Source organism: Cynocephalus volans, chromosome 8 (assembly GCF_027409185.1).
Source record: "Cynocephalus volans isolate mCynVol1 chromosome 8, mCynVol1.pri, whole genome shotgun sequence".
Taxonomy (NCBI): Eukaryota; Metazoa; Chordata; class Mammalia; order Dermoptera; family Cynocephalidae; genus Cynocephalus; species Cynocephalus volans.
Genome location: NC_084467.1, coordinates 21,421,541 through 21,448,300, shown reverse-complemented (window position 1 = coordinate 21,448,300; position 26,760 = coordinate 21,421,541). Strand labels below are relative to the sequence as shown.

General features: G+C 40.8%; 1 protein-coding gene across 2 annotated transcripts in view; it reads right to left on the bottom strand.

The window, feature by feature from the left end:
- WDTC1 (WD and tetratricopeptide repeats 1) overlaps window positions 1–25,568 on the bottom strand; it is a 59,073-nt gene extending 33,505 nt beyond the window's left edge. Inside the window, exons 1-3 of one of the 2 annotated variants that reach the window (XM_063104718.1) lie at window positions 25,277–25,568; window positions 9,495–9,642; window positions 7,990–8,073 (exon numbers count right to left, since the gene is read on the bottom strand). In XM_063104718.1, the coding sequence (XP_062960788.1) occupies window positions 7,990–8,073; window positions 9,495–9,542 (132 nt within the window). In that variant the 5' untranslated portion in view covers window positions 9,543–9,642; window positions 25,277–25,568. The remainder of the gene's footprint in view (window positions 1–7,989; window positions 8,074–9,494; window positions 9,643–25,276) is intronic. The other variant, XM_063104719.1, reaches the window with a different exon arrangement.
- Between the last annotated feature and the right edge of the window lie 1,192 nt (window positions 25,569–26,760).

Here is a 26,760-nt window from a genome sequence, read left to right as displayed (position 1 = left end):
GCTTTCCCTTTCTCTACCGATTCTTTCCTCTTGAGATTAAATATGCTCCAGTTTTTCTAACCAAAAAAAGTCCATCCTCAAGTAACTAGTAGAGAGGGTTTTGAATGTTCCTAACACGAAGAGGTGACAAATGTTTGAGGTGATGAATTTGCTAATTACCCTGATATGATCATTGCACACTGTATAAATGTACCCCCAAATCATTGTACCCCATAAATATATACAATTATCATGGGTCAATTAAGAAAAAATAAATTAAAAAGAAAAATATTCAAAACAGAAACAGATTAGAGGTTACCAGAAACTGGGGGGAAAGAATCAGGGGAAGTTATTGCTAATGGGAACAGAGTTTATGTTTAAGATGATGAAAAACTTTTGGAAATAGATAGAGGTGATGGTCACACAGCACTGCAAATGTCATTAATTCCACAGAATTGTACGTTTAAAAGTGGTCAAAATGACAAATCTTATATATATATTTTATCACAATTAAAAAAATAATAAATAAAAATGTAAAAATTCCTTCCTTGGTGCCTAACCCATATCTGGCTATGGCCTTCCATTTCTCTCGCTCTTGGCAGCCAGACTGAAAGAGTAATTTATACTTGATATTTTCACTTCCTCACTTCCCAAAAATTCCTCAACCCACTTCTATCTACACCACACTCCACAGAAATGGCTCTTGCCACGGTTATCTAATTATAGCTCCTTTGCCTTAAATCAATCTATACTTCTTAGTCCTTACTGTGCTTGATCCCTGGAAGTGTTTGATAAGCTGACCATTTCCTCCTCAATAAAACTGTTTGTTCTTCTATGTTCTGTGATATCACCCTCTCTGTTTTCCCTTCTACCTTTCTGATTGCTTTTATTTTGTTTTCTTTTTCACCAGATAGTTTAGCTGGAATGGCTGCTCTTTCTTGTTACTTCTCTTTGTCCAACTGGCCCCTTCTTTACAGCCCTCTCCTAGACTTTCTCTCGCTCTACACCTTGCCCAAGGGCAACGTGACTCACATCCATGGCTCCAGTCTATATACTGCTTACTACTTCCAGACTGACATCTCTAGTCCGTACCTCTATCCTAAGCTCAGACCCAAATATTCCAACTACCTACCCAGACAGTGCTAATCGGACAACCCACAACCTAGGGCTCCAGAACATCCATAACCACATCCATCATCTTTCTCCTCAGATCTATTCCTTCTCCAGTATTCCCTAACTCAGCAAACCATGTTACCATCTAGCTTGTCACTCAAGCCAGGAACTTGACCATCCCTTACTTCTCTTTTTCCTAACTTTCCACATTCAATCACTAAGAATTCTGTTAATTCCATCTCTTAAATGTCTTTCAAATCCACTAACTTCTCTCCATCCAAATTTCTACTTAGTTCAGGTTATCCATCACCTCCTCTTGGATCACTGCCACAGCCTCTTAAGTGGTTCTGGCTACCTCCATTTTAAACTCCTGCAATAATTTCAAAACCAAGATTAATTTTCTAGAAGCAAAACACTGATCACGTTATTTCTATGTTAGAAAGCATTCAATGGCTGTCCACCATCCACAGGATAAAGCTCATGGTCTCCGATGTAGCTTGCACCATTCTGCTTTAAGAACATCCCACCCACACTCACCGCACCAGCCTCATCTGTCATCCCTCTTCCCCTTGCATGCTTTGACTCTTAGTTCTCTTGAACTGAGTACCCTCTTCTGTCTCTTGCATCACTCATATGTTAACCTAACACATTTACTGTTTTGTATGTTACTTTTTTAATTTAAAAAAGTGCCTTAGAAGCTGAGCTGTAGTTTCTCTGGCCCACTATGTTTCACTTGTCTGTGAAATTTCTCAGAATAATGGGGTCTTCTCATGTTGCATTCATCTGTGAAATTTCTCAGAACACATTGGGGTTCGGGAGAGAACAAACATTTGTTGAGTGTTTATGTTTGATATAAATGTAAAGGGGTATGATAGGAGTATAAATTGGTACAAACTCTATGGAAGGCAATTTTGGTAATATTTACCAAAATCACAGATATATATATCCTCTGATCTACTAATTTCACCCCAGATATTTATCCTGTAGATGCATTCCCACTGTGTGCCATTTGTGTGCCAAAAGATATTACGGGAAATAACTCTGTATGTACATACAAAAGACTGGAAGCAATCTACATGTCTATCAGTAGAGACAGTTTAAACAAAATTATGGTACATTCGCACAACAGAACACTCTGAACCCATACTAGAATTAGGAATTAAAAATACCTTCATATACTGATCGAGTAAAATTATGAAAGTATCTTTTTAAATTAAAAAATAAGCTATACCAATAAATATGTTAGGCTAACATTTGTGAGAAAAGGTGAGAATTTTATGTATAAAATTTCTCTGAAAAGATACTAAAACTGATTATATTAGTTGATTCCAGGTAAGTGAATTGGGTAGTTAGGAAAAAGAGCAAGAAGGAGATGACCTTTTAAACTTTTTGAATTAGAACCATATGAATGTTGACCTAATCAAAAATAAGTAAATAAAAAAGGAAAGAGCCTACCAGTCAGGTGCTAGGTTAAAGAAGAAAATGTTTAGGAGGTATCATTCATGTCATCCATCCAAACCTCCACATCAAAGAAAAGAAGATAGTGAAGTCTTCTTGGGCAGTTTTGGATCATGGTTTAGTTTAAAGATCTAAATTGCCAAGATTTGAAAGTACCAAGGACAATTTCCTAATATAAAAGAAGAAGGAATACAATAGGATCAATGTACTTCTTGATTCAGATCTTCCTTAGGAAGAAAGAACTAGGAACAAAATAACTAAAGACCTAAAGGTGGGTGGAAACTGGTCATAGCAAACCAGAAGACAATTTCCATGAAAGAATTTTAAAAACTAAAGAAAATTAACTTGGAGATGTAGATTTTCAGAGTCCTGGGGAACTGGTAGGATGAACACAATGGAAACAACAGCACAAGTGCTTTTCCTCAAGACAACCATCATACTTCAGCATACAGCAGAAGTACGTCACGAGTACCTCCCATCCCATCACACAGAATACTAAAAGAGATATATATGAGGGGTCTTCAAAAAGTTCATGGAAAGATCCATATTATCTTTTTTTTTTTTTTTTAAGGTGACCAGTAACGGGAATCTTAACCCTTGTCTTGGTGTTGTCAGCACCACGCTCACCCAGTGAGCTAACCAGCCATCCCTATATGGGATCCGAACCTGTGGCCTTGATGTTATTGGCACCACACTCTCCCAAGTGAGCCACGGGCTGGCCCCCATATTATCTTTTAATTCTATTTTTCCATAAACTTGTTGAAGTACCCTAAAATTTAAAGGTTGACATTAATAAAATTAATGACTTATTGCTTAACATCCAGGGCATTTTAAATAAAACTGGCTTTGTTCTTGTCATTGCAAGTGCATGGGGATTGAGATTGGATGTGTTGTCCCTACCAAAACTCATGTGTAAATCTGATCCCCAATGTGGCGGTGTTGGGAGCTGAGTCATGGGGGCAGATCCCCCATGAATGGATTAATGCTCTCCCTGGGAGAGGAGGGCCTAAGTGAGATCTTGCTCTGTTAGTTCCTGCAAGAGCTGGTTGTATAAAAGACCCTGGCACCTCCCATCTCTCTCTCTCTCTCTCTCTTGCTTCTTCTAGCCATGTGATCTGCTCATACCTGCCAGCGGCCTGCCACTTTCCATCATGAGTAGAAGCAGCCTGAGGCCCATGCCAGATGCAGCTGTCCCAGAATTGTAAGCCAAATAAACCTCTTTTCATTATAAATTACCCAGTGTCAGGTACTCTGTTACAGCAACACAAATGTACTAATACAGGGGTGAATAATTCAGAGAGAGCTTGATGATACTTGCCTTGACTCCTGCTAAGACAACAGTAGTTTTACTCTCCCTTTTTTTTTCTTTTTTATTTGTGGTTGGCCAGTATAGGATTTTTTGCAAATTTTTCAATGAATTAATTTTGGGGGTAATAATTTTTGCAAATAATGTCTTAATATTACTATGAAAGTAGTTTTGACCTCACAGATAACCTTGAAAAGGTTGTGAGGATCTCCAGGGGTCTGAAGACCACATTTTGAAAACTGTTACTACATACTATCTCTATGTCAATGATTCTCCAGATTTTTATCCTAGTTCATACCTCTCCTGATCTCAGACTCCGCTGGACCCTGTAACAATGATAGACATGTCCCTGCTCCTATTAATGATAGAATTGCCCTCTGCTTGTACTCTGACTCCTATCCCCTCCAGCTTTCCCCAGGACTTTCCTCCTTCAGTTATTCTGTTTTTCTCCTGTATCAGCAACCCCTCCCTCTCTTGTCAACATACTAACGTGCTTTAATATTTCTTCCCGTTCTTGTAAATCCCTCCTTTGATCCCATAGACGCCTCTGGCTACTGCCCCCTGTCTCTGCTCCTTTTTGTAAAAAAGCTTTTCAAGAGTTGTCAACACTTTCTGTTGCCACTTCCTCACCTCCAATTCACTCTTTTTTTTTTTTTTTTTTAAAGATGACTGGTAAGAGGATCTTTATCCATGACTTGGTGTTGTCAGCACCAGGTTCTCCCAAGTGAGCAAACTGGCCATCCCTATATAGGGATCTGAACCCGTGGCCTTGGTGTTATCAGCACCGCACTCTCCCGAGTGAGCCACGGGCCGGCCCCCAATTCACTCTTCAACCTCTCCAATCTAGCTTTTCTTCCTGCCACTCCAATAAAACTGCTCAGGTAAAGACTGCCCTCATTGTCTTGTCCTCATCTTACTCAACCTCTTGGAAGCAATGTTCACACCTTTCTTGAAATACTCTCATTTCTTGGCCTCTACACTCTCCTGATTTTGTTTTTCTTTCTACTTTACTGACTACTCTTTCTTCATCTTTTTTATCTCCTTAGCTTGTATTCAACCTCTGAAAGCTGGAGTCCCTCAAAGCTAAGTCGTAGAACCTATTTTCTAAAGCTTTATAGACTTTCAAAGTCTCCAGATTTCTCCCTATAGTCCAGAGCTCTCTCTCTCAATTAGTACTGTCAACTGCCTACCTGACATCTCCATAAGACTATCCAACAAGGGCTGACTGGTTAGCTCAGTGGTGCTGATAACATCAAAGTCAATGGTTGGTTCAGATCCCCATACCCGCCAGTAGCAAAAAAAGACGATTCAACAGGCTTTCAAATTTAACATGTTCAACTCCTGATCTGTCCCAAACCTACTTTTCTCCCAGTCTTCTTTCCATCTGCTCTCACTTCTCTAAGTCTCACTAGTGGCACAACTGGAATTTAAACTAGGTCTTTTTTTTTTTAAACCTGCAAACTGGTGTGCATTCCTTCATGCCAGGCACCACTCTACTATATGTCCTGGCCAAGGCAGCCTTTAGGAAAGTGCAAATTGAAACAGTTTCTCTTAATATCATTTTGTACTTGAATTTCAGACCATGGGAAACAATACAGAGGATCCAGTTTTATATTTAAAGAGCTCTGCAAGTCTATTTTGGGAGAAGCTATCAAACCAGAAAAAGATGGTAGAGACAGTACCTGGGTTAGGTAGAAGCACAGCTGAAAGGAGAACACCCCAGCCAGCTGGAGCAACATTCCTCAACCTCGGCATTATTGGCATTTGGGACTGCATAATTCGTTGCTGCATATTCTTTGTTGTACTATGCACTGTACGATATTTAGCAGCATCCTGGGCCTCTACCCACCATACAGCAGTAGTATCCTTCTAGTTCTGACAACCAAAATTGTCTTCAGACACTATCAAATGTTCTCTTGGGGGTAAAATCCACTCCTCCCCATCCCTAACCCCAACTGCACTAGAAGGATGTACTTCGAGTTATGTCCCGAGGGAAATAATATGCCCCATCCCATATGGGAGAAACTATAAAAATACATAAATAATAAAATATATTAAAATGTATGTTTTCAAAGAATTTTTAGAGATATGGGAAAAAATCGTGACATAAAAGCATAAAAGGGTTTACCAAACTGTCTAAATGGTATGAGCCCAATTTTGTAGAAAAAAAATTGGGGGCCGGCCTGTGGCTCACTTGGGAGAGTGCGGTGCTGATAACACCAATGTTGCAGGTTCGGATTCCTATATAGGGATGGCTGGTTTGCTCACTTGGGAAAGTGTGGTGCTGACAACACCACGTCAAGGGTTAAGATCCCCTTACCAGTCATCTTTAAAAAAGAAAAAAAAAAAATTTACATAAGCATCGAAAAAAAATGGAAGACTTAAGAATCACAATTATTACTTATTGAACCAGCTTATCATGAACCACACACTGTATTAAGTGATTTACACAAATCAACTCATTTAATCGTCACAATTGTTCTAATTATCGCTCTACTTTATAGATCAGGAAAACTAGGAGTAACTTTCACAAGGACATATAGCTAGTAAGTGGAGAAGACAGGTCTTGAAAGTAAATTTACCCAGCTCCAATGCACAGTCTCTTAACTAGGATTCTGCTGTATGACACACAAAGTAATATACCATATGTTAACAATGTTTATCTCTACATGGTAGAATTAAAAGTGGTTTTATTTTCTTCCTTATATTTTTCTATCTTTTCCATATTTTCTACTATGATATATATTACTTCTATGACCAGAAAAAAATTTTTTAATTTTTAAAAAGTTGTAATGACTACTTGGTAACATGGAGAAAAGGATTACTATATGTTAACTTGAAAAAAAAATACAAAATTCAATATGAAGTATGATTACAATTATGTAAAAACATGTAAGAGATAAAAAGGAGTATACAAAATACTAATAGTAATTGTATTAGGGAGATGGGTTTAAGAAGTTATTTTTTCCTATCTTTTCCATATTACTATTTCTTTTTTTTTTTGGCAGCTGGCCAGTATGGGGATCTGAAACTTTTCCATATTACTATTAATGTAGTTATATTTTATAATGGATAAAAATTTATAATTAGAAGAAAGTAATAACAATCATCTATCTATAATCTCACCACCTCAAGATAACACTGCTAATATTCAATAAATTTCCTTCTAGTCTTTTTCTAAGATCGATATGATCACTTACAAATGCTAACCTGAAGGAACCAAGGGGAATTCTTACTCAACCTGTAGATAACACTAAGTTGGGTAAGGCAATTAAAATCTGTATTCAAAACACGATCTTGGGCTGGACCATGGCTCACTTGGGAGAGTGCAGTGCTGATAAAACCAAGGCCACGGGTTCGGATCCCTATATAGGGAAGGCTGGTTGGCTCACTTGGGAGACCGTGGTGCTGACAACACCAAGTCAAGGGTTAAGATCCCCTTACCAGTCATCTTTAAAAGAAAAACAACATGATCTTGAGGAAGGAAAGGGAATGGAACTAACATTCTGTAGTGACTATGTAGCATACAATGAAAAAGCTGAACTTCTGGACCAAAGGCCTGGCCCCTCCACAGAATGGACAGGGCAGCCCTCAACAAGGTGGCTGGCTTTTCCAAACATGCTTTTTTTTTTCCCCCATAAATACTTATTCCCTATTTACATCCTCACAGCATTGAAACTAAAGTGAGAAAGGTTACGTGTGTCTGTGTATATGTCTGTGTGTGCATGTGCACGTATACATTATGTGTATATGCATATGAAAACACTGTAAATCCTAAATTCCTGTATACACGTAAGAATCATCATTGTCCAAGTCAATAGTAAAAATAGTGATAAGTAATTTAATAAGCTTTTTCAAAGCACAAAGCAAATAATATATTCAAAAAATAATTTCTATGTGACCATGTTAATCACTGACCTTGATTCAGATTTAGCTGCCTAATAAAACTGTCTAATAAAAGGAGAGGTATCTCCCCCCACCAAAAAAAAAAAAAAGAGAGAGAGAGAAGTAATCTTCAGTTATGATCCACAGAGAAAAACTTGTCTATGCTTTGAATAATGCCAAGAGGATTCTCTGCAGACAAAGAATGGAGAGCAGTCATCTGCATCCAGGGTGCAAACTGGATCTCTTACCTGCAGCTCTGCTTCCAGGCCCAGCCGCCGGATAAAGGGGTCAGTGACATGGTAGTGCCGCTCAAAGCTCAGGGCACCCCGCTCCTGGAGGACAGAAACAAACTCATGTTTCATTGATTCAATTCAACATAGTTTGTTATGTGCCTATTATATATCCAGCCCCATGCTGGGCACCACAGGAGCTAGAAAAGATAACAAGGAATTGACCTCCTGCAGGAGCTTGCTATTCTTGGGCAGGGATTGAATAATAATTGAAGAAAGTATATAATTAAGCACTACCTTGTACTATTGAATTTAAAAAGAAAACAAAACAAAAAGGCGAAAATAAAATTTAAAACAAAAGGGAAAAAAAGGAAAATTGGAAACAACAAATAAAAAATGTTTCCATATTTAGGTTAGAGAGGATAGGCATCATCTTTAAGACACATATTGTACACAAAGGGAAAAAATAATCTGCAGAATCTGTGCCTCCAGGAAATGATCCCTGTCCTTGAGGGCCACCCAGTCTAATGAAATCACACACCAACCCCTCCCCCCCAAAAAACACAAATGGACAAAGCTAAAAGGATTCAGGGATTAATATACAAAACACATAGACTAATATGCACTGAGTACATGGCTCATGTAGAGGAACACACTCGATCTTTCTGGATGGTGACCATAGTTTATGCTGCATGCCACTTAGTTTTTAATTTTTTAGTTTAAATTTTTTTTAGCACTTGCCCTTTCAAAAAACTTTCTCATGTTCATTCAGATTTCATTCGCAAGATCAGACTACAGGCAACCAGATATTATCATCGTTTAACAACAGGACACTGAGGCACAGGGAGGTCAAATAACTAAAGGAAGTTAATTTGGGCAGTGGTGAGATTAAACTTCTGTCTCTAGCTTGGGTTACAATAGAAGCATATCATGCCTCAGTTGAGTCTATTCCATTCAACCTCTGTGGCTCCTGACAAAGCATGAAGCTACTTCACTAACTGAAATTGACTGCCCAGTCATCCATTCATCTCACAGGTATTGGAATGTCTTCTACATACAAACTGCAGAGGACAGATGCAGGCTTTAGTAAGCAGAGGCTTGAAGAAGAGGAGAAAGAATCTGAACTGAACTGGGACTAAGACTCTCTCAGGCTCTGTTACATGTACAACTTAGCAGCTGGAGTAACACGAAGAAGCTATATTTACTCTTGTGTGTCCCACCCTCCAACACATGTACATGCATGTGCACAACACATTCATGGCTCTCCTACCTCACCAGCCTACATTAATCTCAGCAGTCCAGGCACAAGTACTTGGACAGAGGAGTCTCCATGAATTTCATGTTCTTGGATGAAAGAAGATGGGGGAGGCAAGAGATCTTGACTCTAGTCCTGGGTCTGCCACTAACTAGCTACGTGACTTTAGGCAAGTCACTGACTCTAGACCTCAGTTTTTTCATCTGTAAAATGAATCTGTAGGGAAGAAAGGATCTCATGCTCTCATTCAGAGATCTGGGCTGCTTACCTTGATCTGCCTACGGATGAGATCTCTAGTTATGTTGACTTTTGCCATCTTCTCCTAATGGGTTCAACAGAAGGAAACTATAGAAGGATCTTCAGGACCCTTGAGCATTCCAGCCAAGCCCAGGTCCACAAGATACACATTTAATTACCTGGGGAAAAAACATCATCAAACCTTGGGGGATGGAAGAGGGTGACTTCAGAACCCTGATTCCACCCCCTAATATAGCCCACCAGCCCACCCTGTGAACTGGCTACTACCTGTGATTTATGGCACGGTAGGCCAGCCCTGCTCCACAGTATTAAAAGAACCTCTGGAATGGGTGTAAAGGGTGGGGAGGACAGTGACTCACAGACACAGGAAACACTGGAACAAACACTGAAGAAGTCATGTATGCTTCACAAGAAAATGGACTGGATTATGAGAATGAAGGAATCATACCCTGAAACTAAGAACAAGGCACACAGCTAGAAAGACATCAAGTCTCACTTGCTCAGTATGCATCTGTGGAGCCCATCTGAACTTTTAATTATGCTTCAAATCCCTGACCCTCAGTTTGGCTCTCCCTGAAACTAAATCAGTATCACAGACAGAACACTCAACACTGTAACAGATTCACAGAATCAAACGGAGAAATGGAAATGTAATAGTGACCGTGTCCAAGACCCAACCCAATAAAGAAATCCTTTTCTTTCAGGCTTTTCATGAAGCAACCTATTCCTACATTATACAACTGTGACAGAAAGTCCAAGTAATACCATTTATGAGAATTTCCCATAAGAAAGTTCAAAATATAAGAAATAAAGTTTCATCCCCAAGTATATTCATCACAGATTTTATAACAGCAAAAAATTAAAGCCACCCAAGTTTCTAATAATAAAGGAATGGCTAAATAATGTATAGCCATATGATATTATACAGAGATCAAAAATGTTAATTATGAAAGAAAAATGCTTATGTCATATAATGTTTATATAATAACATGCTGCTTTTTCAATAAACACTATTATCACACCTATGTTTAAAAAAGGAAATATATAAAAAAAAAAGCTGCCTTTGGATACGAATAGTATGAGTGATTTTTTCCTTCTATTTTTTGATATTTTTAAAAGTTCTCTATAAAATCATATTAATTTGGGGCCAACCCCGTGGTGCACTTGGGAGAGTGCGGCGCTGGGAGCGCAGCAGTGCTCCCGCCGCGGGTTTGGATCCTATATAGGGATGGCTGGTGCGCTCATTGGCTGAGCGCGGTGCGGCCGGTCACAAAAAGACAAAAAAAAAAAAAAAGCATATTAATTTTGTAATCAGGAAAAAAAAACCCCACTAGGTTTCAAAAGAAAGTTCTAGAAAAAGAAGAGAAAAAACAAAAAAAGGAAAAAACAGGGGTGTGGGGGGAAGAAAAGTAAAATAAAAAGACAGAAAAAAGAAAAAAAAAGTTCTGTCTACTGTTATCTCCACCTTGTGGTCCTGGTTCCACCTCAAGAGCCACATAGGTGAAGTCGCCTCTTTCTTCCCCCATGACAGCTCTTCATGCTGTGAAGATAGCTCTCAGGGCCCGCCAGGCCTCCCTGCCAACGCTCCCAGATATCAGGACCTCCCGAGGCCACTTCTGGATCTCCCACCAGCTGGCCTCTGCAGATTCCTAGCACATTCTCCTGAAATCACACCTTCTCCACCTGATCTGCGAGTAGACTTCTTCCTTTCCTTTGGCAGTTAACCACAAAAAGGAAACTCTACATCTAAACATTATGTTATTGCAGGTATTTTTTTCCTTTAGTGTTAGGCACACAGTAAGACAATAAAAAACTTGCTGCCAGGACCAGCCCGTGGCTCACTTGGGAGAGTGTGGTGCTGGTGACGCCCAGGCCACGGGTTCGGATCCCTATTTAGAGATGGCCGGTTAGCTCACTTGGGAGAGCGTGGTGCTGACAACACCAGGTCAAGGGTTAAGATCCCCTTACCGGTCAAATAAAAAAAAAGAAAAAACTTGCTGCCAGATTATATGTTCCCATTCAGCCTAAGTTCTTTGAGGCTAGTGCCTCTATGATCGATTTTGGGACCATAAGCTCTTAAAAGGGCAAGAACCTTCCCTTACAACATGGAAGCCATTCAGCATTGCATCTTAGGGAGCATTACTAGGGAAATATGGAAGTCGCTGGCATTATTTAGGGTCACAAACCCTGTGAGCACCAAAAACATCCAGGAATACCATCTGAGAACAATTATAGTTTCATGATGGCTTTTCCAGGGGCCTTTGGCCATCAAATTAAAAATGTGAATTTGGGGGCTGACCAATTAGCTCAGTTAGAGCACAGCCTTCTAACACCAAAGTTGCAGGTTCAGATCCCCATACTAGCCAGCTGCCTGCCCACCCCCCAATTGAATTTGAACAAATTACTGTAAGGTAAACACTGGTCTGCAATTGTGTCTATAGCTCTGGTCTATGATATAATGGTCAAAGCCAAAGCAACAATACTATTCCTGCAATCACCAAAAATATGGGGTGAGGCTTATTATAATGGAAATAACACCAAAGCTTTGAGTGTATTTGTTACTAAATAAGACCAGTTGTGTGACCTTGCTCAAGTCTCTTTATCTCTCCTACTCTTGCACTCATTGCTGTGACTCACAGGCACTGGAAGCACTGTAACAAACATAATGCTTCCCCAGAAAAAGGGTCATTCCTTACCCCCAGTACCCTTTTTCTCAGAGGATTGCTGTGGAGGTCAAGTGAAATAATGTAAGACAAAAGTTTTTGCTGGCTGGCCAGTTAGTTCACATGGTTACAGCAGGGTGTTGTAACACCAAGGTCAAGGGTTCAGATCCCTGCACCAGCCAGCCACCAAAAATTTTTTTCTTTTAAGAATATAAATGTTTTAATCTGCTAAGAAATAGTAAGTTGCCAAATGTTATGTACTTACTATGTGCCAGGTATTTGCTAAGTGCTTTATATTCAGTCATCCATTTATTTACCTAAAAAATGAACACAAGAAGCTTCTACCATATTACAGGTACTGTTCCAGACCCAGGCGATACAGCAGTAAGCAGAAGAGGCAAGGTCCTTGCTCTCATGGTACATACATTTTAGCAGAAGGGGACAGACAATAAACAATGATACAAATAAGAAAATATACTGTAATGAAAAGTGCTATGATGACAATAAAACAAGCTGATACAAGAGTGACTAGTTGGCTATTTTTAGATTTAAGGTCAAAGGAAATTTAGTGGACATTTGTGGAGTTTCATGGCTGCTCAGCATTTGGACCCTCTCTTATTCTGGGAATTTCCATTTAATGAGTCTAGTAGGAAGGAGAGCCCACCAGAAGTGGGAACAGTGGTGACGGAGATTCCCTTTCTTAGGCTCCCTTGCAGCTAAAGTGTGCACATATGGCCCAGGCTATGCTTACCAGACACATTACCCTGGACCTTGGATTGAAATTTAGTGTCACAGAGTCAGAGGACCACAAAGAGTCCATGCTAGGGTGTAGCAAGGGGTGCGACAGTGCCATTAAGGTCCAGAGCAGCTGGTGGAAGTGGTGTAAGCAGTAATGGCAGCGTTGTCATCTCTGAACTTGTTCTGTAAACGATTTTGGTTGTGGGTCCCGGTGCTGCCTAGTTTCTCTTGTTCTAGCCCATTCTTCAAGCCTGGCTCTTCAGCAATGTTTTGTGAGTTTCCTTAATATCCTTTCAATAATCAGCCAGAGTTAGTTTTTGTTGCTTAGAGCTACAAATCCTGCCTGATACAGAGGGGGTCTCTGAGAAGATACCATTTAAGCTAAAACAAGAATGACAAGAAGCAGCAAAGAACTAGGGGAAGACATTTCTGGGGAGAGAGTGCTAAGGATGTAGAGGAGAAGTGGTTCAAAAATCTTGTATGGTAGATGCTACTACTACTACCATCATTTTACAGATAAGGAAATAGATTCACGGACATGAAACAATTTATAAAATGTCACACAGCTAATAAACTAGAGCTGGAGTAGGGACTCAAACCCAGGATTGTATGATTCCAAAGTCCAGGCTCTTAACCACTATGGTATGTAATTTCCTAGAATAACAATCACTATGAGAATCCACCAAAAGAGCCAACTAAAGTGCCACTACTCATTAGTCTTCTTAAAATGTTAACTGAGCATTTACCAAGTACCAAACACTGTGCTAGATGTGGGGAAATACTGAGGTGAAAGACATAGTACCTATACTAAGAGAGCTCAGAATCAAAGGTAAGGGGCTTTAGCAAAGATTGGTGTGTGGCTTGGAAATACTAAAAGGAACAAGGGAGAGAAAAAAGAGATAACAGACAAGTAGGAAGCCACAATTGAAGTAAATGGTAAAGTGGAAATTGGGATTTAAAACAATATCAGACTGGTAGGGAGAGGTTTAAAAAACCAAATGTCAAATTTAATACAACTAACGCCTAGTTAGCACTTTGATGAATATTACTGCTCCCATCCTGAGAAGGAATGATAGCATACTGGCAGATAGTTCCTCCTGGAGCATGGCCTACCTTCTCCCCTCTCAAGGAAACAGAGACTCAGTGCCTTTCCACATACTTTTACAGGCAGACAAGCATAACTGGAAATACTTCTAAGTAGAGATTATTTAAAAGGTTCACATCAAGAGGGAAATGCCCTTAAATCTACTAAGAGGTATAACTAGTTTCATACTTCAGTCCAAAAGTCTCTCAAACACAAATAATCAGATCAATAAATCAATAGTTGAAGATGAGGAGATCTAATCATGGTCAAATTAAAAAACATTATTTTAAGGAGGGCTCTGAAATAGTCAAGGACTCAGATATGGAGTGATATGCACAAGAGATCTGGAATTAACATAAGGAAGTTACATATATGATTAAACACTACAAAAGGCTACATCAAGGGGATTTCTATCTCTGATGCAGTATGCAAATAACATAATATTCAGTTCTACCAAGAGGCAAAAAGGCTGAAATTAGTGACTTCAAGAAAATACAACAGAGAACAAGCCAGACACAGACCCTCCTCTTCAAGAGCACACAATATAGTTGACCTTAATTGAATATCAGTTGTACCAAAGCCATTGTAATCAGAGCACCACAGAGGGACTGAGAAAGAAACTTAACCGAATGACCAAAAACAATAGCTAGGAAAGTAAATTCAGAATGAATAACAGGGGCTGGCTGTTCACCTCAGTTGGTTAGAGAATGGTGCTGATTACACCAAGGTCCAGGGTTCGATCCCTGTACTGGCCAGCTGCCAGAAAAACAAAAACAGAAGGAACAACTTGGAATAATATATTATTAAATCTTGCTTATACTCATTTATTCATACATCTTAGAAGAAAGCACAAAAATGACAGTGGGGCCGAGCCCGTGGCGCACTCGGGAGAGTGCGGCGCTGGGAGCGCCGCAACGCTCCCACCACCGTTCGGATCCTATATAGGAATGGCTGGTGCACTCACTGGCTGAGTACCGGTCACGAAAAAGACAAAAAAGAAAAAAAAATGACAGTGGAGGAAACAAACTAAACATAGGAGGATAGAGTGAGAAAGACAACTTGGAAATCACTAATGGAAAATGGGGACTATAACAGGTCACAAATAACTTTTAATGTGTATTCTCCATTTTAAGAACACAGTTAACTTAATAATACCCTGATCTTCACACTTAAAGCTCTAATAACTGAGGGATAATTTGTTTGCAGAATAGGAAATCTCAACAAAAACTTTCTCTAGCTAGAGAACAAAAGTTTAAGAATGTAATTTAGGATATTGCAGATCAGCTATAGTAGATATTCAGTGAAAAAGAGGAAGAAAGAAGCTGATTTCTGGGACCTGGGAATACGAAAAATATAAAAATACCTAAGGCACAGAAGAGAACATATGAACATAATGTTATAAAGAAAATATGAGCTGCTATGCAGATGTTATACCTCCCAAAAGGTATTCTATTCCTGGAGCTCTAAAATGCCTAGCAGATTACCACTTAACCCCATCCCTTCCACAAACTTTTAATTTAGGCTCCTGGGAAAGTTTCTTCTATGTGCATATCTGATATTATAAAGGAAATTAATAAGAAAATGAAATTAAATTAACAGCTCCATTTGGAGAAATTCTTCTCATAATGCAAAGAGTACCAGTAATATAACAGCCTGAGGTTAACAAGCCTTAGAAAAAGGACATCTGGGAAGATTACTCATCTGGAACAAAGGATTGAATGGTAGTCTCCAAACATGAGGAACCACCCATTTCATGTGTACTATAGTCCTTGGTTAGCTCTGGATAATGTAGCAGAAAGAGAAGTAGACTTAAAATACTTAGGGATGTAGGCCTGAATTCCAGCTCCCTCAATGTGCCAATTAGTACCTACTTAGGCAAGTTACTTAATCTGAGTTTTAATTTCCTCATTTGTAAAGTAGGGATGCTCATACCTACTTCAGTGGGTTGTTGTGAGGAATAAATGATAAAATATGTATGAAAGTACGTAAAAGTACACAGATCACGGTAAGTGTTCAACAGATGTTAACCAAATTTGAATTCTACTAAAACCTGGTAACTCCTGTTATATAAGTCCAGTAGCATGAGTTTCAACATTTCTCCCTTATTTCCCTACCAGAGAAGAAGATTCCATTGTAGGATTGGTGTGGGAACAGAGAGTAGAATGTCTTTATCATCTCTGTTAGCTTTCAAATGTAAGATCAGAAAGAAAAACATGACTTTGTTAAAAACAAAGGAACTACACACAAAAGTCCGAGCAAGAATGTTTATAGCAGCATTATTCATAACAGCCAAAAGGCAGAACAACTCAAACATCCATCAACTGATAAATGGATAAAGAAAATGTGGTACATCCACACAACAGAATATTATTTGGGCATAAAAAGGAATGAAGTACTGATACATGCAACAACATAGATGACTTTTAAAAACATTATGCTAAGTGATAGAAGCTTACATATTATATAATTCCATTTACATGAAATGTTTAGAATAGGCAAATCTACAGAAATAGAAAGATTAATGGTTGCTTAGGGCTCGAGGGGATGGGGGGATAGAGGAGTGACAGCTAAAGGCTATGGGTTTCTTTTCATTTTCAACTGAAGTGAAATTCGTATAACATAATTAATAATTTTAAAGTATAAATTCAGTGGTATTTAGTACATTCACAACGTGCAACCACCATCTATAGCTAGTTCCAAAATATTTCCATCCCCATTACCTCCTCTCCCCAGCACCTGTAATCACCAATTTGCTGTCTGTCTCTACGGATTTACCTATTCTACGTATTTCACTGAAATGGAATTCTACAATATGTCACCTTTTTGTCTGTCTTCTTTCATTAAGCATAGTGTTTTTGAGGTTCATCCATGTTGTAGTATCAGAACTTCATTTCTTTTTATGGCTGAATACTATTCCATCGTATAGATATATCACATAGTGTTCACCCACCAGCTGTTGTGAATAGTGCTGCTACAAACATTTGTTTACAAATATCTGTTTGAGTACCTGTTTTCAGTTCTTTTGGTTATATACCCAGGAGTGGAATTGCTGGGTCATATGGTAATTCTGTTTAACTTTTTGAGGAATTGCCAAACTATTTCCCACAGTGACTGCCCCATTTTACATTCTCGCCAGCAATGTATGAGGCTTCCAATTTCTCTACACCCTTGTCAACACTTATTTTCTGTTGTTTTTAGTTTTGTTTTTTTTTTTAAATCATAGCCAGTCTACTGGGTATAAAGTGGTATCTCACTGTGGTAGAGAGTTTCTTTTGGAAGTGATGAAAATGTTCTTAACATGACTGTGGTAATTATTGCACACATCTGTGAGTAGCTAAAAACCACTGAATAGCACACCTTAAATGGGTGAATGGTGTGGTATGTCAATTACATCACAATAAAGTTGTTAGATTTTTTTTTTAAAAAAAGCTAAAATGAAGGAACTAATAATACAGACAACACGAATAAATCTCACAGATTTTGAGTGACAGAAGCCACACATAAAAGAGTATATACTATATGATTCCAACTACGTAAAGTTCTAGAGCAGGTAAAACTACAGTGGGGGGAAAAATTACAACAGTTTTGCCTGTGGCTTGGGGATTCATAAGGAAAAGACACCTGAGAACTCTCTAGAGTGACAGAAAGGTTCCATATATTGATTAAAGTATGGGCTATATGAGTATATCTATTCATCAAAACTATACAATCAAGATTAGTACACTTTAATATTTGTAAATTTTACCTAAAAAAATAGAATGGGGGTGAAATGTGGGGGGAGGAGTGGGATGGGGGAGGTGTAGATGAAACAAGAATGGCAGAATGTTGATAGTTGTTAAATAGGTTGATGGGTGCATGGGGGTTCATTATTCTGTTTTATTCTGTTACTTTGCATATATTTGGAATTCTTCATAATAAATCTTTCTTTTCTATTATAGAGTCATTCAAAACATGAAAGATAACTAATGAATGTAAAATCACTAACCATATATAGTTAGCAAGACACATACATGGCCATCCCCATCTTTGAGGGGAAAAAAAGACAAATCAAAAAGTATACATATTTATACTATAACTGGAAGTATATGCACCAAAAATGTTAGTCAGTGGTCACCTCTCTGGTAGGAAGACAGATGATATTTTTTTCTTTCTGTTCCTGATTATTTTCCAAATATTCTATAGTAAACATTTATTGTTCTTATAATAATATAGAAATAGCAGTTAGGAACCAGATTTGGATTGAAAGAAACTTGAGTTTCAATCTGGCCCTGCTACTTACCAGGTTGTGTGATCTTGGGCAAAATTACTTACCCTCTTAAAGCCCCTGTTTTTTTTCACCTGTAGGTATGTATATGTTATAATATCTATCTCATAGGGCTACTGGGAATATTAAATATGAAAATGCATTGTACAACACTTAGACCACTGCCTCAAGAAGTACTCAAGAAACACTGGCCATTTCTTCATCTGTTACACAGAGATAATAGTACCTACTCCACAAGGCTGCTGTGAGGATTATGTCAGATAAACGGTAGGCTATAAATTCTAAGAGCGAGTGACAGTATTGTTTGCAAAAGAAAAATCATTTAAGAAAAGCCCCACCTCACAAAATTAAACAGAGTTAACATATGACCCAGTGACTCTTCTCCTAGGCATATACCCAAGAGAACTGAAAACATATGTCCACACAAAAACTTGTACATGAAGGTTTATTGCAGCATTATTTATAACAGCCTAAAAGTAGAAACAACCCAAATGTCCATCAACTGATGAATGGATAAATATGATGGGGCATATCCATATAATGGAATATTATTCAGCCATGAAAAGAATGAAGTACTGATTCATACTACAACATGGATGAAACTTGAAACCATTATGCTAAATGAAGAAAGCTAGTCATAAAAGACCACATATTACGTGATTCCATTTATATGAAATGTCAAAAACAGGAAAACCTAAAGAGACAGAAAGTAGATTAGTGGTTACCTATGGCTAAGGGAGAAGTTGGGATTTATTGTGGGGGGTGGAAGAAGGTGGGTGGTGATAGCTCAAGGGTATGTGTTTCTTTTTTAGGAGATGAAAATGTTTTGGAATTAGAGAGTGGTGATGGTTGCACAACTTTGTAACTATATTAAAAACTGATTAATTGTATTTTTCAAAACAGATTTTATGATAGGTGAATTATAAATATAGTTCAATTATAAAGAAGTAAGACAGAAAAGCCTCCAAACCCTTTCTTCTTTTCTGTACTTCAAAATCACAACTTATGAAGAGAAAATTTAGTTCTTACCCTTTCCTTCATCTGTCTCCTACCTTGAATTGTGGTTATGTGGCTTCTCTTCCTTAAAAGACTAAAAGCATCCTGAGAGCCAGCTCTTCGTCTCATTCATCTATTGAGTCTCTAGGATTCCCAGGAGTGATGTGAGCTTAGGAGGTGTCAATAAATACTTGCTGAATGAATAATAGCATGACTACCTTGTATACATACAATGGTTTATACCTATCAAAGTGTTTTTGTTCATGCTTTTAATTTGAACTTCACAACAATCCGCTGAGGAAGCTAGAAAGCTATTACTATCCCCATTAAACAAAAAAGAACTGAAGCACAACACAACATAGTACTGAGGAAGAAGCGCTGGACTGGGATCTAGGGTCTTTTGCTCCAGGCCAGCCTCTGCCTTTACCTGGCTGTATGAGTCTGAGTGAGGCATTTCACTTTCCCAGTCTACTTCTCCATCTGTAAAATAAGAGGTGGACTCTGAGATGAACTACAATGACACTGTCCTATGATTCTAAGGAGACACTGCTAGTTAGCAGCACACCAGAGATGGAAACTAAATCATTTGTGTCCTCTTTCCTCTGGACATGCTGCCTCCCACAGCAGGAAGGTACCACTAGCCAGGTTGACAACTGACCCCCTTTCAAAATTCTAAATTATGCAAAAGATATATACGAATTTCCTTTTACTCTGTTTGTGGTGGTTTTCCTACTGGAGCAATCCTACAGAAAAGAACAAGAATGCAACAAACTGAGAACTGAGCTGCACTTTTAGGGCTGGCCCATGGCTCACTTGGGAGAGTGCGGTGCTGATAACACCAAGGCCACAGGTTCGGATTCCTATATAGGGATGGCTGGTTAGCTGACAACACCAAGTTAAGGGTTAAGATCCTCTTACCGATCATCTTTTTTTAAAAAAGTAATAATAATTTAAAAAAATAAAAGAACTGAGTTGCACTTTCAATTCATAAAAGTCATTGGCAGTAACATAATAAAATGAAGAGTTGGGCTGTGGAATCTAACAGACCTAAGATTCAAATAACAGCTCTGCCACCTACTTTCTGTGTGACTTATCATTTTTAAACCTCAATTTCCTAATCTGATAATACCTGTCTTTTAAGGTGATGAGGAATGGAACAGCACACATGTAAAATGCCTGACACTGAGCCTGGTACATAATAACATTCATCGAACATTCTAAACATTTTACAAATGTTATCTCACAGACTCCTCATAACAACTGTGTGAGACAGATACTATTATTATCCTCATTTTACAGATGCAGGATTTGAGGCACAGAAAAGTTAATTTGCCAAAGTCACACAGTTATTAAATGGAGAGTCAATCTAGATAGCCTGATGCCAGGGCCCAGGCCATTTGCCCCTAAAAAGTAATCACTATTACTATCTTTAACCAGACCATGTCCAAGCAGTCTTGCCTAAACGAAACTCTTACCATTCCTCAGGATTAAGCTAAGGAATCAAAATTGCCTTGACTCTCCTGATCTCACACACAAATTTAAAGAGTGCCACTTGAGGGTCATGGGGTAAGCTGGAGTGAAGACAGTGTTGGGGAAAGGTGTGGCTGGTGAGACAGCTCCATCAGCAAAGCATCTATGGAAAAGCTATTTGCCATCTTTGAGGCTCCTGGCTCAAATAATCCCATATGGGACTGACTGATGCTTTCTCTGTGGAAGTACATCCTGAGAAATGCTTCACTTTCTAGGAGGCTTTGGATGAAAACTCACCATGACATCTGTTTGAATGGACTCTACATTGCCATTTGAGCTTTGTGAAATTTTTTCCTGAATGTTTTCAGAACTTTGCTTTTCGGATTATAGCTAATTTTTCTGCTCTCTCCTAGGCCCGCAATTTCCTTAAGGCAGTGTAAGGGAACAGAAAGAGACAAGGGAACATATTTTCATAATGCTGTCCTCTCTCACTATTTGATAGCATCCTGAGTCTTGGATTTTGCCTTTAACTTGCATCTTTCCGAATCCTGTCATAATTCAATATGCCTCTCATTGGGAAGCCTTTCAAGTTTTACCCTCTAACTCTACTCCTAGCAGAAAAGTCAAGGAAAACTAAGGCAATCAATTTGGAAGTACTCCCTTTCTAACTCAGTCACAGCTGTGCAACATCCAAACGTGTGACTCAGGAGAGAACCAGGTAAGCCATCAACCTACAAACACTCAGGCCTCAACTAACAAAGCTCCCCGACCAGGAATGCTTGGCTCCCATTCTGAGAAAGGTTCTGAAAGGTTCAGGGATAAGCATTTATACTTTCTGAAAACAGAATCTGCGGGTTATAAATAAGGAAAAAATTTTACCAGTGTCCTGATCCTAACACTGCCTTCGAGAACCCCCTGGATAGCTCCCTGGGTGAGGTCTGATCCTGCTCCCTGCTCACCCCCCCCCCAAGAAAATGGGGTTAATACCTCCCCAGATGGCTACAGGGAGGATTAAGGATCATTATTCTTGGCATCTAGCTCTGTCACAGCTCTAGTAGTTGTGACCCTGTTCATCCTAAAAGGAGATATTAAATATAAAAATGCAAATGGTGACCCCTGAGCAGTGTCTCAGAATTTTCTTTGCCTTGGGCCTCTGACACTACCTCCTGTACTCTGACCTGTCGGCTGCATCCTCCCCTTATTCAGGCTTCAAGTTGTTAAGTATTAGTCACTAATACCACAAAGCCCTTCGAGGAGTCAGCAGCTATTACTAACAGCACAAAGAATAACTCTCAGGGTTTCATTCAGGCCTGAATTCACCCTGAGGAAGCCAATGAAGTTGTACTCCTTTATCCTCAAGCCCTAGCTCTTGAGGGTTATCAGTGAAGTCTCATGAAAAGCATCCATTATGTCATTTTGTCCTCATAAACCCACTATAAGCTAGGCACTGTCATAAGCATCATTTTACAGATGAGGAAACTGTAGCTCAGAGAGGATACATGATTTATCCCAGGTTACACAGCTAAGAAGGGGCAGACATGGGTTCAGATGTCAGCCCTATCACTACTAGTTGTGTAACGTCCAGCATATTTCTTAACTTTCTCATTTTCCTCATTTGTAAGGTGGAGATCATACCCACCTTATAAGGGATTTCTGAGGATTAAATGAGGTACTGCAGAAGCATCTAGCAAGTGCCTGGTACATAGTAAGTACATAATATATATTAGTTTTTTTTTTTTTTTACAGATCAAAGACAGGTAGTTTGATATCATTTTCACAGAATCACAGAGTTTAAAATACTAAAAGATCACTTAGTTCAATTACCTACAGAAGTATGAACCCCTCTATCGCATCCTTGATAAAAACTGGCAAAACTCTGTTTGAATACCTCCAATGATGGGTAACTCACTCCCTCACAAGTCTGCCCATTTTGTTTTTAGAAAGTCAAATTCTCTCCTATCAAACCAAATTTTACCCTCTTGGAATTTCTCTTTTAATCCTAGGGCAGCCTTCTAGAATCACACAGAGAAAGTCCAGTTCCCTTACCCCATGACAATTCTTCAGGTATTTGAAGGCAAGAATCATGTTCCCCAAGGCTCTTAGCCTTGGTCCTTTCAGCTCTTCCTCATATGTCACAGTCCCAGAGGCAGCTCAATATCACAGAGCAGACAGACATCAGTATGAATTCCAATCCTTCCTCTTACTACCTGTGTGACTTTAAGCAAGTTACTTAACTTCTCTGAACCTGTTTCTTCATCTGTATAATAGGGGAAATGATTCTCACCTCACAGGACAGTCATGAGGGTTAAATTAGATAAAGTAAGAATACTACTTAGCACCAAGCCCAACATATACCAGACCCTCAATAAATGTTAAATCACTTTTTAGGATATATTCCAACTGGTAAATATCTCTGAGTAAATTAGCCAGAATTAAACATAACACTAACGGACCAGTTTCTGGTGGCAACTGCCAGGACTTGGCTAAGAAGAAAGCACAGCCCAAGGATTCTGCGGGTCCATCAATATGCAATGGCAGCTCAAAGATGCAGCGGAAGATCTGGAAAGGTAAGGATGAAAGAAGAAAGGAAACAGGACAGACCATTAAACCAGTGACCTAAACAAAAGGCTAGTATCACCATATTACATGTTGTCTATGACTCTCTCTCTGAGACTCAGGACTGCACATGTGAGCCATATTCCCTAATTTAAAAAGAGAGAAAAAAAAACAAACAAACAATTGAACAAGTCAAGAGTCTGGATCTTCCGCAGCAATTGGCCCTCAAAATCCACAGATGCCTGGCAGCGAGCTTCAAGATCTTCAGTTGTGTCCTTCTAGATCCTGAAGTCCAGGTATGTGAAAACACTCTACAAAGGATGCCCAATGAGTCAATACTGAATTCCTTGCAGCTAGACAAATTGTCAATTGTGTGACAACTCTAAAACTCAAAACTGGCAAACTGTCATTAACACCATCATCATAATCGTTACCCAAATTCTCTCCTTCTCTCAGTGACGGTCAAGGAAGGAGTCCCAGGCCGAAATATGGATTGTTGCTCAATTATTCTGCAGAGTTGATCCAAAAGCACTGATCTATTTCTACAATTCAGATGTGTCTTGAACATAAGCACCCCAAATAGCTCAAAAGAAGAAAGGATAGTAGGACCCTAGATTTAAAGCAGCATGATCACAAAATATGACAGGAAAGGTTGTTTTCTGCCAATGAAATACAGCAACCTACAATAAAGAAATCCATTGTTAGTCCCAGATTCAGCCCAAAGGAGCCCCACTAGTTGCTCCCTGGTCTGTAACAGAGGATCTGGCTATTTTACTCAACGGCAAAGATTCCATTCAATCCCTCTAAAGACATAAGAATTACAAGGAAGAATAAGCCAGAACTCAAATCAGAAAATGCCTTACGTAGTTCATTCACCATAGTGAGCAGAGACTGGCCACTCAAGGACTCTAAGGTACAGAAAATCTTAGTGCAGACCAGTGGGCATACCTGTGCCCTAGGTGAGGATTTCTTAATGTCTTTGAAGTCAGAAGACACCCTTAGAATAGTTTTCTCCTCAAAACTGTTTCAGGCTTTGTTAAAAAGTGGACACTTAACTGCCACTTTACCCGGACCATCCACCCCATCCTTGGAAAGACTGGGGAAGCTGCAGTCCCTTTACCAGGCTTCGAAACTCATAAACTTGAGAGGAAAACTTTAAAGTTGCTCAGAAGGTTAAAGAAAGTCACAGAAGAAAAGAACTTTGGGGGAAATAGTCAAATTAGGCTGTTAGCAGTCATAAGTCCCAATACCTCCTCTCTAGAAACCCTGGTAGTACACCTGCTGGGGAGACAGCATCTTTGCCGTTGAGTAAAATAGCCAGAGGGCACCAAGCAAATTCAACCCGGTTGGCAAGAGGGCGTCCCACTGCAGCTTTCAGCAACAAGAATTGGATCCTGCTGGTTTGAAGCCTCTCTTCTATCTCCTCACTTCCTATTTAGCCTTTGAAGAGGGTACTAAATAGACCATTCCCAAGTATAGGCCCTTTGTACCGGGCGCTACTGTCACCTGGTGGAAACACCTTGGCAGAGTTCAGTTTGGTGCCTGGATAGGCCACTGAAGGCATCTGCGACTGCCAGAAGCTTAGACGGACACATACAGAGAAAGAGAGAGAGGAAACTAAGAGAGCAGGTCAGGTCAGCATTGCCCTCCCGGCACTTCCACCTGCCCCCTTCTTCCTGAGACCCGCGCCAGATCAGATGTCAAACAAAAACTCCGCAAAAAAGTCCCGGGATGGGACGACTTCCACCTCTCCCCCGGCAGAGCCTCCCGGGACTCCCAAAGCCTTCCCCCAACGTCCCGGCCAGCCCTCCACACCCACCCTGCCCTCGGCTCACCCTGCCCACTGCCCCAGCGAGGCCTGTCCCCTCTCGGGACACCCAGGGGCCCCGAGGCGAGCGGGCTCAGGCCCCCAGGCCGGCATGGCTGGAGCCGGCCCAAAGCAGGCGGCCCGTCTGCCGAGGCTGCAGGAGCCGGTCCCCGCCTCGGCGCCCGCGGAGGGCAAGGGGCGGCGCGACCCGTACCTGTCAGGTCTCTTCCCCAGACCAGCAGCGGCGCAACTTCAGGAGCCCATGTCCGTCCGGGGGGCCCGGCCCCTCTCCCGGGAGGGGGGGCGCGGATCCCGGGGAGAGGGCTGGGGGACCCAGGCAGCTCTAGCCCCTTCCCATGCTCCCCGCCCGGCGCCTGGCCGGGGCCGGACAGCGCCTCCGCCCGCCCCTGCGCACCGCCTCACACCCGCGCTCACACACACTCACACTCCCTCGCGCGCTCTCACACACGCACTCCCCTCCCTCCTCCTCTGTTTATCTCCTCCAGCTGTCTGGGGACCCAGGAGAAGCCCTGCACTGCGCCTGCGCCACGCAGTCTCCGCCCCCGCCCCGCGTCTCACAGCCGGCGGCTACGCTACGGAGCCAGCGCCGGTCTGTTTCCAGAATGGCTAGCCGGGCCCCCCCGCGGTCTCTCCGCGCCCGGTCAACGTCTGCTGCCGGCGGCGCCTACTAACCTGCTAGTGGGGGAGCCCTGCACCGCCACGGCCAATCCGTTTCGCCGCTCGCGGGCCCGGCAGCCAGTGGGCTGGCGGGAAAGCCGAGGTAAGGCCTGGGGCATCCTGGGAGTCGTAGTTTTTACCTATCGAGGAGCTCCTGCAGAGCGGGCTCACCCCGCCCGGTTGCCATTAGTTACTTGGACGCACCTCCCACTCCGCCACCGCGTAAAATGCTCCCTCTGCCTGCTTCTGCTCCCCCCTCACACTCGTCCATTGTCCCCCCAACCCCCACACAGCCTCCTAAGAGCTTCTCAAGACTTCCTCTGAGCCCCTGAATTGCGAGATCCCTCAGGCGAGGGTCCCAACCGCCCCCCCCACCTCCGAGCCAAGCCTCAGTTTACTCCTTTCTGCTCTGGGGAGCTGCTGAAGTAGCACATTCCTCACTCTTATCTCCTGGACCTGAAGGAAGAGGATAAAGGGGAATCGATCCTACACTGGAGGAGAGTCAGCCATACACACTCAGAATGCTCAGGCTGATGGGAGAGACAAGGTCCATCTGAGTCTGGTGGAGTCACTGCTGTTCCCACCTCTCAGGAAGAGAGGCAGCATGGAGTCCCAAGTTTGATGGAGGAAGTTCCCAAGGTGACAAGAGAGGCACTACGCCTAACTTAAGGCAGAGACCAGGCCAGACCCATGAGGAGCCTCAAGTCAGAAAAGGAAGACACTGTCGTCACCTTCTAAGAAGAGAAACTTGTCATTCATCCATAGGGTGCCAATAACAAAAATTTACTTTTATTGGCACTGTATTGGATACAGTTTCTTAGACAGGTGCTATTGTGTGTTTGGCAGAAAAGGAAGCTGAAGCATAAAGAGGTTAAAAGCAACTTGCTCAAGTAACAGAGCTGATAAGAAAGCAAACTGGGATTCAAACACAGATCTGCCTGACTCCAGAGTCTGAGCCTTTGAACACTGCCTGTTCCTCCTGTGAGAACCATGCAATACCCACCCTCAGGAAGGACAGAA